At 39.9% G+C, this 13,025-nt stretch overlaps 1 protein-coding gene and 1 long non-coding RNA gene across 5 annotated transcripts in view; one reads left to right on the top strand and one right to left on the bottom strand.

The window, feature by feature from the left end:
- Positions 1-1,600, bottom strand: part of LOC122990427 — a 188,667-nt gene extending 187,067 nt beyond the window's left edge. For all 4 annotated transcript variants that reach the window (XR_006405355.1, XR_006405353.1, XR_006405352.1 and 1 more), the window contains exon 1: positions 1,179-1,600. This is a non-coding gene — a long non-coding RNA (uncharacterized LOC122990427). The remainder of the gene's footprint in view (positions 1-1,178) is intronic.
- Positions 1,601-9,803: 8,203 nt separating this feature from the next.
- On the top strand, positions 9,804-12,572 carry hs3st1 (heparan sulfate (glucosamine) 3-O-sulfotransferase 1). The gene is made up of 2 exons (XM_044363634.1): positions 9,804-10,019; positions 10,802-12,572. Exon 2 carries the CDS (start codon positions 10,942-10,944, stop codon positions 11,857-11,859), a length of 918 nt encoding a protein of 305 aa, XP_044219569.1. The 5' UTR covers positions 9,804-10,019; positions 10,802-10,941; the 3' UTR covers positions 11,860-12,572.
- Positions 12,573-13,025: the final 453 nt, after the last annotated feature.

The raw sequence follows: 13,025 nt of genomic DNA, 5'->3' as shown, positions 1-13,025 counted from the left end.
ATGTTAAATGTGTACAAAACCACAAATAAAATGAAGCAAACTGTGCTCCACTGTTAGGTATTAAATCATACAAAACTCTTCATACATGTATAAAAAAAAAAAAAAAAAAAAAAAAAAAAACAACTGTATTTGCTTGGATTCACTCAAGTTTTCACTCAAGAAAACTGCAGTCAATTGTCAAGAGTTGTTAGACGCATTTATTTTTCACCACTAAAGCATCTTCAGTTGATGCTTCAGCTTGTGATCTACTGCTGCTGACAGTCACACCTAAACATGAGTCAGAAATATGCTACAATGAAATGGTGTGTGGTTGAAAAGGACACTTATCTTTATCATCTTTGCAATTTTTTTTTTAAAGTTACATAATAATCACCATAACTTTCCCCAAATTAATAAAAAGAAGACTTAAGGGAATTTTGACCCAATACATAATGCATGCTGGCTGGGAAGTGTGCAAATAATTTTCTAAGCAAATTTAATGAGTTAAGTGAACGCTCAGCTGGACAATCAGTCAATATGTGCATTTTATAATACCTGAAATGTTTCCACAACTGAAGAACCCAAGTTAACAGAACTTTCACACTTTGTCATGAGTCACATGTAGCTTAAGTTTTTATGTTTTTGTTGAAGCAAGAGACTGACTTGTTTTGTAGCTACACATAGTTGGACACCTTGAAAATAACAAGAATTTAAGTTTTTACAGTGTACAGTGTGACAGTACAATATACTAGAGACCTGAGTTTACATTAATAAAGCCAAAGGAAAGCTCCAAGGGCAATGCAGCAGCTCCAGAGAATATAAGCAGCAAACACAAAGCCATAAAATACCACTCAGGCATGAGTATTCATATTTCAGCACAATGTAAATCAACAGCATATAAGCATAATTACACACCTGGCAAACAACAACCAAGACAAAATTAGTTCACGCAGCCACCACAAGACATCAATTCATAGTTCAAACAAAAGCAAATAATGAACACAGCTTGATATCAGCAGCAGATGAGCAGGAATTAACAGCCAACAACCAAAATATGGACCAGCAGCAGGTTTGTGTCAAAACTATTAACAGCCAACGGCGTCAGCATGGCAGCCATGTTGACAAACAGACACTCAACTAGCTAGTAAACAGAGCAAGTGGAGACACTGATGTTAACACAAGCAGGAAAGTTTTATTACCTGTGTGAAGTGAAGCTATGGTCATCTGAGATGTATCTGGCTGACAGTGATGAGTCGGTGTGGTCACAAGCTGCCAGCGGCAAGACAGGACAGGTAAACTCCACTTCCGGTTGAAAGTGCCTGAGCACTTTGAGGCCGGTTACTGAAACTAGCCAACGGCCGTCGAGAGGAGTGTATGAATACAGGTAGCAGCAGTGATGAGCGCGACAAAAACACGATTATTTCCTCTATAAAGTTGTCCAGAAGCAAAATGGTCGGATAATAATCAGGTGAGCTTGATTAACTAAACTGTGAGAAGAAAAGTGAGCAGGCCATCATCAATTTAAATACACCATCTTAAGGCGCCCTAGTAACCGACAGTTGGTCAGTGTGTAGGATTTAGTGGCATCTAGCGGTGAGGTTGAAGATTGCAACCAGATGAATACCCCTCCCCCCTCCATACCCTTCCAAGCATGGAGGAAATCTTACGGTGGCCGCGAAGCTCGCGAAAAACGCGCAAGGCCCTCGCTAGAGTCAGTGTTTGGTTTGTCCGTCCTGGGCTACTGGAACATGGTGGGCTCAGTGAAAGAGGACCCGCTCCCTCCGTAGTTATAAAGTGCTTATTTCCAGGTGATTATACACCAATTAAAACATATTTATGCATATTATATTCCATTTTTTTCCAAATCTGTGCCTATGGTGCTATTATAGGAATATTATACTACTACTAATACTGGAATACTAAATGGTTGAAGTCTTTTAACTATTTTGACACAGTGCATCAGGTAATATATCCTGGCACAGTGGTAGGCAAATGTGCCAAAACTGGCCCTCCAGCAAAAATATTTGGCCCCCTGATGAAAGTTGAAGTTATGACTTTCATAGTTTACATCAAAACTTTTACATAGTTTTTCACAAATGTACTGTAGATATCAAAATAAACACAAGGCTGGAATTAAATTAAATTATGTGTGAATTCTAACACTTTTAACTCCACAACTTTTTTGTTCTACTGCTGCTGCCTTGTAGTAAATCAAATTTGGGGCTTTGGATTAACATCTTGGACTGCGCTGTAGCGGCTCTGTAACTTTTACTCTCCTGTTTTATATGTCTTATTCTATTTTAGCTTGTTTTTTTTATTCCACATTTAACTTTTGCATCTTGTCTTAATGCTTTTCATGTTTTATATAAAACGGTTTGAATTGCCTTGTTGTTGAAAGGTGCTATACAAATAAACTTGACTTATTTTAGACACATGCTCTTTCAAGTTTCATAAAATATTTCACCATAAAAGTAGCAGTAGTAGCACACAATAACAAATGAATACAACAGAAAGAGAGAAAGACTCTGGATAAAACCTTCTCATTCTGTGTTGGTACTGCATGTGGAAGACTTTTCCTGTGCATTAAAGTACGACAGCTGCATGGACTCGATAAGAACTGAACCTCATGCCATGTTTTACCCCACTGAATAGAGGGTGTTAACCTGATTACCTTTAAACAGAGGGGTTTTTCTCTTAGTATTAGACAAATTAAGTGCAGTAAATGAAAATTCTCAGTATGGTGCCTGTTAAATTTTGAAGGGAGCCAGCTTGTGTGTGCATTAATTCCTACATGCTGTTGTGTTTTTTTGTTTTTCAGACAGTAACTAATTGTGCTGTGGCTGCTCTTGGTCGAGTCTTTTGATCTTCTTAGTGGAACTAACGTATGTAAATAAAGCTAAAAATAAAAAAAAGCATTTAAATTCCATAATCACATAGTGTTGATGTGTTCCACATTTTTTGGTTTGGTTTTACAGGAACCTTTTACCTGAACACCTGACTCAGTGTTCAACATCTGCTCTGGTTTCAATCTGACAGGTCAGTTCATGTTTTCAGGTATTTACACTGTAAACTGAAACATCTGTAAACACAAGGTGATTTTTTTCCAGTGTCTTACAACTGCCCTAAACTTATCCTTCCCAACATTTTGGTAGAGACATTATCAGTTCTCCAGAGTGTTGATCATTGAATGTTATAGCAAAATATTTAATATATTGTCTTTTTAAAAAAAGAGAAGGTGTTATGGTTCTGTCCCAGTGTGGCTCTATTTCTCTCCACCAGTCCACCAGATGCCCTCAGGCTTTTCTGCCTGTTTAAGACTTGACTGAGTGGGAGGAAGGACAGATAAAAGAGGTTGCAGATTATATTTAAGGGCCACTTGAGATACTGTTGCTTGCTACATCTCGTAGGAACTAAACACTAAAGCGAACTGAAACACTAGTTACGTTATTCGGAGCTGCAGTTGTCTTTGAGTTCAATTCATGTCGTTACATGCAGCCTTAATATGACGACCACTCCGCTTGGCGGACTGATTTATTCATGTTTTTGTCAACAGCAGTGTATGCTGCTAAGTTTATTCTGCTGTGTGCTCATTGTGCACTTAATTAAGTTGTGTTCATGTGAGTGCTGGGACGGTTTCTGCATGGTTATATTGTGTTTTCTGGGGTTTTTGGTTTTCTGTTTCTCTTCTGTGATCCTGTGCTCCACACCTGTCCTGCATCAGTCTCGATAGCCCTGCCCTGCTCCCCGTGTCTTCCCCAGCCAATCAGCTCCCAGCCTGTCCTTGTGTCTTGCCACCTGTTTGTTGTTGTTTCATTAGTTTAGTTTGTATTTAAGTCTTGGTTTTGAGTTGCTCTGCTTTGTTCTGTATTCTGTCTTGACTTCATCTGCCAGAGGTTTTTCTTTGTTCTTGCTTTCCCTGCAGTCTCCTGCATTTGTGTCCACCTGCTCCACTCCACCTAACAGAGGGTGTCTCCCTAGGATCTCATCTTAAAACTAGTTTATTTTTGACAGCACATTCTTGCAGGTCACCCAGTGTATTTTTACATCCACCATTAAATATACATTTTTATTTTAAGGAGCACATAAAATTCTCAACAAACAGAGCTGGATATGAAATAGAAAATTTCTTCGCTGCCTTCAGAATCACCAAATACCAAGATGGAAGACCTGCTATTTGAATTACTTTTTATGTGATCAGGCAGAGTTTTAAAATGCACTCAAGTGGATTTAGTGGAAATAGACGCTAATCCCTCTTTTCATATGCTTGAAAACTTCCTTTTAAATAGAAAAAGCTGGCTGATTCAGACGTCATAGTAAACCCTGGCCTGACTTTGAGAGGAGGAAAGGGGGGCAGCATAAGTACCTGCAGAAAATGAGAGCAGATGAAAAACATTTCACCACTCACATTCACATACAAACACATCCAAGCATCCAGTTCCCTTTTGAGGTAGAGAGAGAGAGAGAGGTACCGGCTGGTTGCGGTGTAGTAAAATATTTCAACTGCAGCTGTGTCAGAAGTTTTTCCACTAATCTTCAGAGTTGCGGTTCTTTGAGTGGGAAAGTAAATATCTGTGTCTGAGGCCTGTCACAGCACTGCATCACAGGATGATCAAAACCCCCTCCGGCAAGTTTTCACATTGTCTGAGAGAAGGGATGGGAGAGAAGGGGTTGGCTGGTGGTGGCTGTGGAAGGAGGGCTTGGAGGAAGAGGAGTAAAGGGAGTTGGAAACAGGGTTAATCCCAGACTGTCATTATCCTCACTTCTTAGCCACAGTCTGCGAGCCTTCCCGTAATGAGGGCCATTTCCAAGGATTTGCACCTGGCACAGACGCCAAATTCTGCAGTAATTACCGATAGAGAGATTCCTCTTACCTTCAGCGTTTATTGTGGGTTATAAATAGTAATCCCTCATCGTTCTGCACAACTGGAAACCTGCAGAAAATACAGCATCTACAGCAGCTCATCTCCTGACTGATAATGATGTTTACTGTTACAGAACAACCGCTTCCTCTCTCTGCCTTTGTGCGTAAATGTCGACAAACAAAAAAGCTTTTGTTTCATGATCTCTTTGTTTAATTGGTAATGTTTTACCTCGAGATAAAATAATAATGCGGATACTGTATTATCCAGTAAATAAAGTAAAAACACTGTGCAGAAAGCTTTTATGTGAAGAGAAACAGCTATGCTTACTTTATTCAGAATGCTTGTCAACCAGATGCCAAAATAAACCCTTTGTATTGTTTATTAGTCATTAATGAAGACCATATCAGGGAAATGTCCCCCGTCATCAAAGACATCAGCAGTTCCCTGTAAGTTAGTTTCACCCTGCAATCAACGGCATGTGTTTATACGGCAGCCCAGATGAGTCATTGTGAAACACTCGTTTCCAATGTAGCACCACTGATGCTTTCTCATGAGTTTAACGTCACTGAGCATGCCCGGGCATGACGATCGAGCCCAAACCACCTCTCCCCACTCCCACCCCTACCCCTCTCACTTCATCTTCAATATTGAATCATGTGTGCCCTGATGAAGGTCTGATAGACTGAAAGCTCAAAATAAAGTGAAAGTTTGGACTCATTGATGCTTCCAGCACCTTACAAAGGTTTTAGCCAGGTGGAGCGGTGGTCATTCTGCAAAACTAAAGATAGAAAATGTATAGAATTTATATAAAATATTATCTTCATATTCCAAAAATAAATAAATAAAATAATAGAGAAAGCCCGTTAAGCAGCTGCCATGTCTTTTTTCCAATTTGAGGCAGAAATAAAAACCAATGACTGTCAAGTAAGCGTTGTAGTCATTCAGTCAGAACAAGACAAAACTGTCAGTCACCTTTTTATATGATGGTTTCCAGGAGCTAATTCTCATCTAGGTTAGTAAGTCGTATCATATATTTCTGCTACTCAACATCTTTTTTAATTCCAGTTTTGACAATCAGTACAAACGTTAATAGGCTTCTAACAAAACCATCCCAACTCAAGGTCCGGTTACTAGCTTTTGCAGGGGCTTTCAACCGTATCACAGTCTTCATCAGCGGATAGAGTTGTCATGGAGACGGATCAGTTCACATGCAAGCTCAGTGGCAGTTACGATTTCAGCCACAACACAGTTAGGGTTTCTCATCTGTGTTGGCTTACATGTTGAAAAGTTCATTCTTGACCTTTTTTGAAAAGGTAGTTTGACAAAACAATCTCCCAAACGATATCATCCACTTACTGGCTTTTTCAGGAGCTTTCAGCTCTAACACATGGTCTTCTTCAGCAGATGGACTTTTCAGTTATAGATGTATTTCTTGACATGCAAACTTTTTAAAAATGTAAAGAATCTAAAACTTGAACTCATCTATCAGTTCTATGATCTCGATCTCGCAATCAAAGGGGATTAAGATTGCTGAGCTTTTCTCTTTAATTCCTTTGACAGATTGCAGTGATAAACTTCCATTATACTTTTCTAGACCACAGGCACGTCACGCCGCAAGCACAGGTATTTGAGCCAATCCTAGAAGCTACCACCTGGGAACTGAAACTGGCTTCAACATGCCAACTTTTCCCATGAAACAAATATAAACCCCCCCCCTGTTATTAAACGTGTCTGTCACTTTAGGAAAAGTATACAGCTACAGTGCACAACTGTAGCTTTGCATCTGAAAAACTCTCCACAACAAAGACAATGATTTAATTTGGCAATGTTTCTCTGTATTTCTCTGACGCTTTCATAACGCCCCTCTCCGTTTAGACTACTATGACACTCACAGCTAGTGATACATCATCAGCTTCATTCTACGTTATTATCATTTGCATCATTTGCCATCATCTTGTATCACCATCTTGAATAATTGCAGTTATGAGCCGTACTGTGAGCCCATTTGAACAAAGTACAGTGTTTCATTAAATAGCTCAAGCTATAGAACGAGCTCGGTGACCCACAGTGTGCTACAGGTGGGTGTGTGGCAGGTGATGATTCACAGTGCATATAATTAAACTGTAAAATTATGGCATAGGAAATAATAGCCATTGAGTGGGAAAAATATGAGTTGTTCCTCCTCAGGTGTTTTGAATGACAAAGAAACGTGATATACTGAATATATTTCCCCTTCCAGAAGAATAAAAAAACTGAATGAGCATTACAGGAAATTCTAATTTCTGTCTCAAAAATAAGAATATTCATGTGGAGAATAAAAGTCAAACAGCATTACCACTTGTAGCCTGAGGGTAGCAACGCATAGCTGTGCTCTATCGAAAGCTAATAATAAGAAATAGGAATGGTTTAGTGAGGAAAGTAGATGAAAAACAATAATACAAAGTGCAAAACAGTTTAATGTTACACCAGTTATAGAGCCTGCAGGAATATTGAAATGAATAAGCTCTACCTCAGTGTCCGTGAAAAAGACAATCGGTGATACTTTCCTCAACAGAAATATCTAATGTACAAAGCTGTCCACGTGTTATACAGCAATAAATTTAACCTAAATATGACTACAGTTCTGTCTTAGTTAGAGAACATATGTTCGCCCCCCAAAGGTGACTTTTTACAGGAGTTTACATGACGTTAACAGACAATAGAGCTGTGTTGAGTATCTTCTGCACAGTCTTGGCGTTTAATATTTCTTCTCTGAGTAGGTAAAACATACGTGAACACATATTTAGATTTCCCTGTAATTTCACAGGCAGATTGTGATCACAGACATGACCAGCACAGTACATTCATATCATATATTTACCCATAACAATCTGTGTACCCACTTGAAATCTGTTAAGCCTTCCAGAGCCAGATAAAACCTGCTTTTAATGCTGCACACAGTTGGCACTAGTCCCAAAGAAAATGTTTTTCAAGCATGCCGATCGAGTAGCGACGCTGTAAGATTTGTCTGTCTTGAATGTAAAGTGATTTGTTTGGATAAAACACAACATTTAATTTGTCTGTTATTATCTTTAAATCTGTTAAAGAGCAATATTTAATAACTTTAAAAATGAAAAATACAGTTGTGACACTACTACACCACCAAACTATACTCACAAGCACAGATGAGTAGTTGTTATTTCATCCTGTTTAACTATTTACAGTTGAGGTTGAGGAAAGGCTCCGAGGTGGCACTGAGGGTATTTATGTTGTGTGAATATGTACCATTGTCATGTTAATGTGGTTGGATGCTTCACATGATCCTCAAAGCAGGATTACTGTATATTTTACGAGCTGGCCCCACCACTTCGCTGAATTCACACTTCCAGGAGACACGGCGGCAGAATCAGCAGGATTATTAAACTGCAAATAAAAACCAATGTGAGGAAACTCTTGGCCGTATCAGCATTTACACTTTATTTACTGAAATCACCAAAATCGCACATGTTTTTCCAAGGGAAGGATATATTTAAGAAGTGGGGTCAGATGTGACCTTTTACTGTGGTTCCAAACCTCCCGCTTGTAGCTCTCTGGTGTATGTAGAGCGTTGCTTTAATGTGTATAATGGCCTTCACTTAAATAACCTACACAGCAGAAATTTTTCGCAAACATGGATAAAATAAGATGCATCCATATTCAGCTGCAAAGCCATTAAGCTTTCCCCCGTTATAACATCAGCATGGGAAACAGGTTATACATGTGCTCTACCATCCAATTACAGCTGAAAAAGATTTGATTAAAAAACAAACTCAAATCAATGCAACGCAACGGTAGCTGAATGGTAACTGCACATACCACATAACTGCAACGTCTCTGGTTCAATTCTGGCCAGGGACCTTTGTTGCATGTCTCTCTCTCCCCTTATTTCCTGTCTGCCTCTTCACTGTCCACTATCCAATAAAGACAAAAATGCCAGAAAATAACCTTTAAAAAAAAAAAAGAGAGAGAGAGAGAGAGGCAGCTTCACTTGCTCATGTCACATCTGCGTAAATCTACATTCCCAGCAGGTTTCTCATGGTTTTCCTCATCTGTGCAGGCCGGGGCAAAAGTGATACAAACTGTCAGGTTATTTAACTTTGGTGATGTGTCACTTACTCATCAAACCTGTGAGTTCACTCTCATTCAAACTTTCTCGCAATGACTTTACATGCAAAGGTGACTCAGAGAGGATATTGTGAAATACAACAATGGCTTTATTTCACCATCAGTAACTCTGCACTTTTGATTGGAGCCACATTTTGGACCCGCTGTTGCCAAACTGTTATAGGATGGATTCTGAACAAATCCAAAGAAGAAAAACAGCTCAACAGGTGGTGAGAATGTGCAAATCGGACTCGCCAACTACCCACGGACGCAGTTGCACTGTGGACAAAGGAGGAGAAGAATGCTAGGGATGAATAACTGGTCTGTCTCTTTCATTGATTTCCTCTGAAAGGAAAAGAATGAACAGAGAACTCCTGGAGGCGCCACTGAATAGCCTTTTTCAAGCCGAATCTTAAGAAGGCGAAGGCTCTCTATGGGCTACAAATTTCTGTATGGAGCAAATCAAACTCTTTTGATTTGAATATTTTGGACTTCTTGGTAAATAGCCTTTAATCAGAGCAATTTCTGCAAAAATACTCCCTGCAAGATTGGAACAATTTTCTGCTCTATCACATAACCACAAGACTTATTCTGTTCTGCACTTTCTTTCTTTCTTTCTTTCTTTTTTTTGTGCTTTTACCAAATTTCTACACGTGTGACCACGAAGTCCCACACCTGGATAACCTGCTTCAGTTCGTCCTGTCATATCTTGCATACCAGCAGCGTTATCTGGCGTCAAATACCATAACATTACAACAACATGAGTCAGAGGGGGGAGTGGTCCAGCAGGCGTAATGTGGGCGTGTACACATAACAGCTGACACTCAAAAATCGGGGCGACCGTCTAGATCTGATACACAGGACAGAGGAGGCGCTCCGGTGAAGTTGCCCACTCCGGTCGGAGGCGAGTTTGTGCGCGCTCGGGAACAATTTAATATACAGAAACTGGATCATACGTCCCTGCTGTTTGTCTGGAAGTATCGGTGCTGACAACTGAAAACCGCAGAAGCTGCACGAAATGAAATCTTTGACGAGTGGAGGATTATAGTTGAAAAGGTAAGAAATTCACGGCACCTCGTGCATCTTTCTTGGTCAGTGCGGACGCAAAGGAGCGAAGTAGACAAACTGAGACTGTCAGATTAGAACAAAAATATGTAATGCTGCGTAAAACTTGGTTCCTAAGGAGCACATAGGTTATAATGTCCAGTTTCTGTCCGCGCTCAATGCCCCACTGTGATTGTTGTTCCCGTAGCCTATACATATCCCCGACCTAAGGTTCACTGTTTGCCTTTTTCTCTTGAACATCTGGATTTATTAGGCATTATTATTTTTGCAGTATCGCATTTAATCATTGTTATATTTATAATTCTGATATGAGTATATGTTGAAACTCAGCTCATCCACATTTTATTTAATAAAATTGGCTATTAAACATTCATTTTCAAGGTAATGTAATTTTAAAAAAAAAAAAGATTTTTATATATTGTAGCATTACAGTTAAATAAATTACACTGGTATATTGAACTGTAGACTAATACCGCACTGATAATCAGTTATTGATTACTGAGTATGTGTGTGTGTGTATGTGTGTGTGTGTGTATATATATATATGTATGTATGTATGTATGTATGTATGTATGTATGTATATTTAAATACAATATTGTGCAGATATTTCTTCCTCAAAGTTGTGGACTTTGAATCTGTCAGTGCTTGTAATACATGATCATGCATGTTTATATGTGTGAAGGCGTGTGATCTAGTGTTTCCTGAGATGTTTTTCTCTCTGCCAAATACACACCAGGTATCCTGTAATTACAGCTGTTTTCTTCCTTTGCAGTCACTGCTACTGGCAGAGAAGAGGCATCTTTTTTTTGCGTTTCAATTGGACCATTGTCCTCAGGCAGCTGCTCTTTCAATGTGGGATACAGTTTTGGTGCTTTCGCCAGGCTGAAATCCTCCAGGGTCAGGACCTCCCTCATGGCAGCCTTGCTCCTCGGGCTGCTGCTTTTTGCAGTGCAGTCTCCTCCCATCCCCTCCAGGCCGGTGGCTGACGAGGGGCCGCCCTCACCTCCCACCTCATCGCCCGCAGACAATGGGACCACCAGCCATCCCAATGGGACCCTCCAACAACTTCCGCAGATTCTAATTATTGGCGTGAGAAAAGGTGGGACGAGGGCACTGATTGAGATGCTCAGTCTGCACAGTGCAGTTGCAGCGGCTCAGAACGAAGTGCACTTCTTTGACTGGGAGAGTCACTTTCAGAAGGGCTTGCCTTGGTATCTCAGCCAGATGCCCTACGCCCTCCCTGACCAGCTCACAGTAGAGAAGACGCCCGCCTACTTCACCTCCAGCAAAGTCCCCAAACGTATCCATCAGATGAACCCTGACATTAAGCTGCTGCTCATCCTCAGAGACCCCACTGAGCGGGTGCTTTCGGACTACACCCAGGTCTTTTACAACCGTCTCCAGAAGCACAAGTGCTACCAACCCATCGAGTCTGTGCTGGTGAAGGACGGGGAGATCAATCTGGGATACAAGGCTCTCAATCGCAGCCTGTACTATATGCACATGCAGAACTGGCTGCAGTACTTTCCACTGGAGAGCATCCACGTTGTGGACGGGGATGAACTGATCAGGGACCCCTTACCTGAGATGAAAAAGGTTGAGAGGTTCTTGAAGCTGGAGCCTCAGATAAATGCTTCAAATTTTTACTTTAATAAAACCAAGGGATTCTACTGTTTGAGAGACCACGGGCGAGAGCGGTGTTTACACGATTCAAAAGGCAGGGCTCACCCTCAAGTGGCCCCTGCCATCCTGCAAAAACTCTACCAGTTCTTTCATGAACCCAACAAGAAGTTCTTTGAGCTGGTGGGTCGAACATTCAACTGGAAGTGATTGTTTGAGTCTCAATAGTTCGGCGTAGAGTTGCTTAAAGCATCAGAGCCTACTTCAGTGGGGATCATCTCCATGAGCTGTCCTGTTTTCCATACTAACAAAGTAGATAAAGAGACGAAGCTAATGTAAATTTAAACTAAAAATCTATTTTTGTACTAGTACATTTGTATTATCGAGCCAAATATCAGGGCAGACTGCAGTTCATGACATGCTCTGTCAGTACATGTCTTTTTATTTCCATTGTCTAAACATATGCATTTTACTGTCATTCTGTACTGTTAGAAACACTCAGCTGCTGTTCAGCTGGTCGTCTGATCAAAGCAGACGACTTATCATGACACTGGTAATGACATTTGAATTTTAGACTGTGCCAGTTAACGTGTTACATAAGGATAAGTACCCAGCAGTTTAATATTATCACACCTTCATGTTTCACTTCATATAATATGACACTAACGTTTAACTGTATCTAGAGTTCTGAAGGACATTTACCTGCTGCTATAATTTTCTCAGTCACTTTCAGGCACAAGTCGTACTGAATATGTTCCTTTTTGTTACTCAAATGTTTCTTTATGTAAGAGTCAGTTAGGTCTTATATAAATGCTCCTGTGCATATATATATACATATATATATTGCAGATCATTACGGTGTACTGTAAAGTGTTTTTTTAAGTGAAGAATTAATACCATAATAAAGATGTATTTTATTTTTAGTCTGATGGTTTGGGTTTTATTTTTGTTAATCTATTTTTATTCATCCATCATGTATCAGTGTGCTGTGCAGTTTGTCTTAGAGCAGAACAAACGAAGAGGATGACTCAAGTTATGAGTTAGCAGGCATGAGCATGTGTCTGTGCATAGGCTGCACACATCTCTGTGGATTACTGATCACATATACATTTATAGACGGTACATTTTCACCATCTTAATAGCACTTCCTGTTACCTGCATACAAAGACAATGGGGCCATGTTATCAGTTACAATCTCATCTGCCTTGAATTTCCTGTTTGGTCACCCTCTTTTTGCTTAAATGAGTGTACACCACAAACTGCTTTCTATATTTAAAAATGAAACAAAAAACCTTTGTGTTATTGAGGAAGTAGTAGTTAAACATGTCTGTCATGTTTCTCCTCATCCTCCGATGATTAATATTTACGATAATTGT

The sequence above is a fragment of the Thunnus albacares genome, chromosome 10, assembly GCF_914725855.1.
Source record: "Thunnus albacares chromosome 10, fThuAlb1.1, whole genome shotgun sequence".
Taxonomy (NCBI): domain Eukaryota; kingdom Metazoa; phylum Chordata; class Actinopteri; order Scombriformes; family Scombridae; genus Thunnus; species Thunnus albacares.
This window is presented reverse-complemented; position numbering and strand designations above follow the sequence as displayed.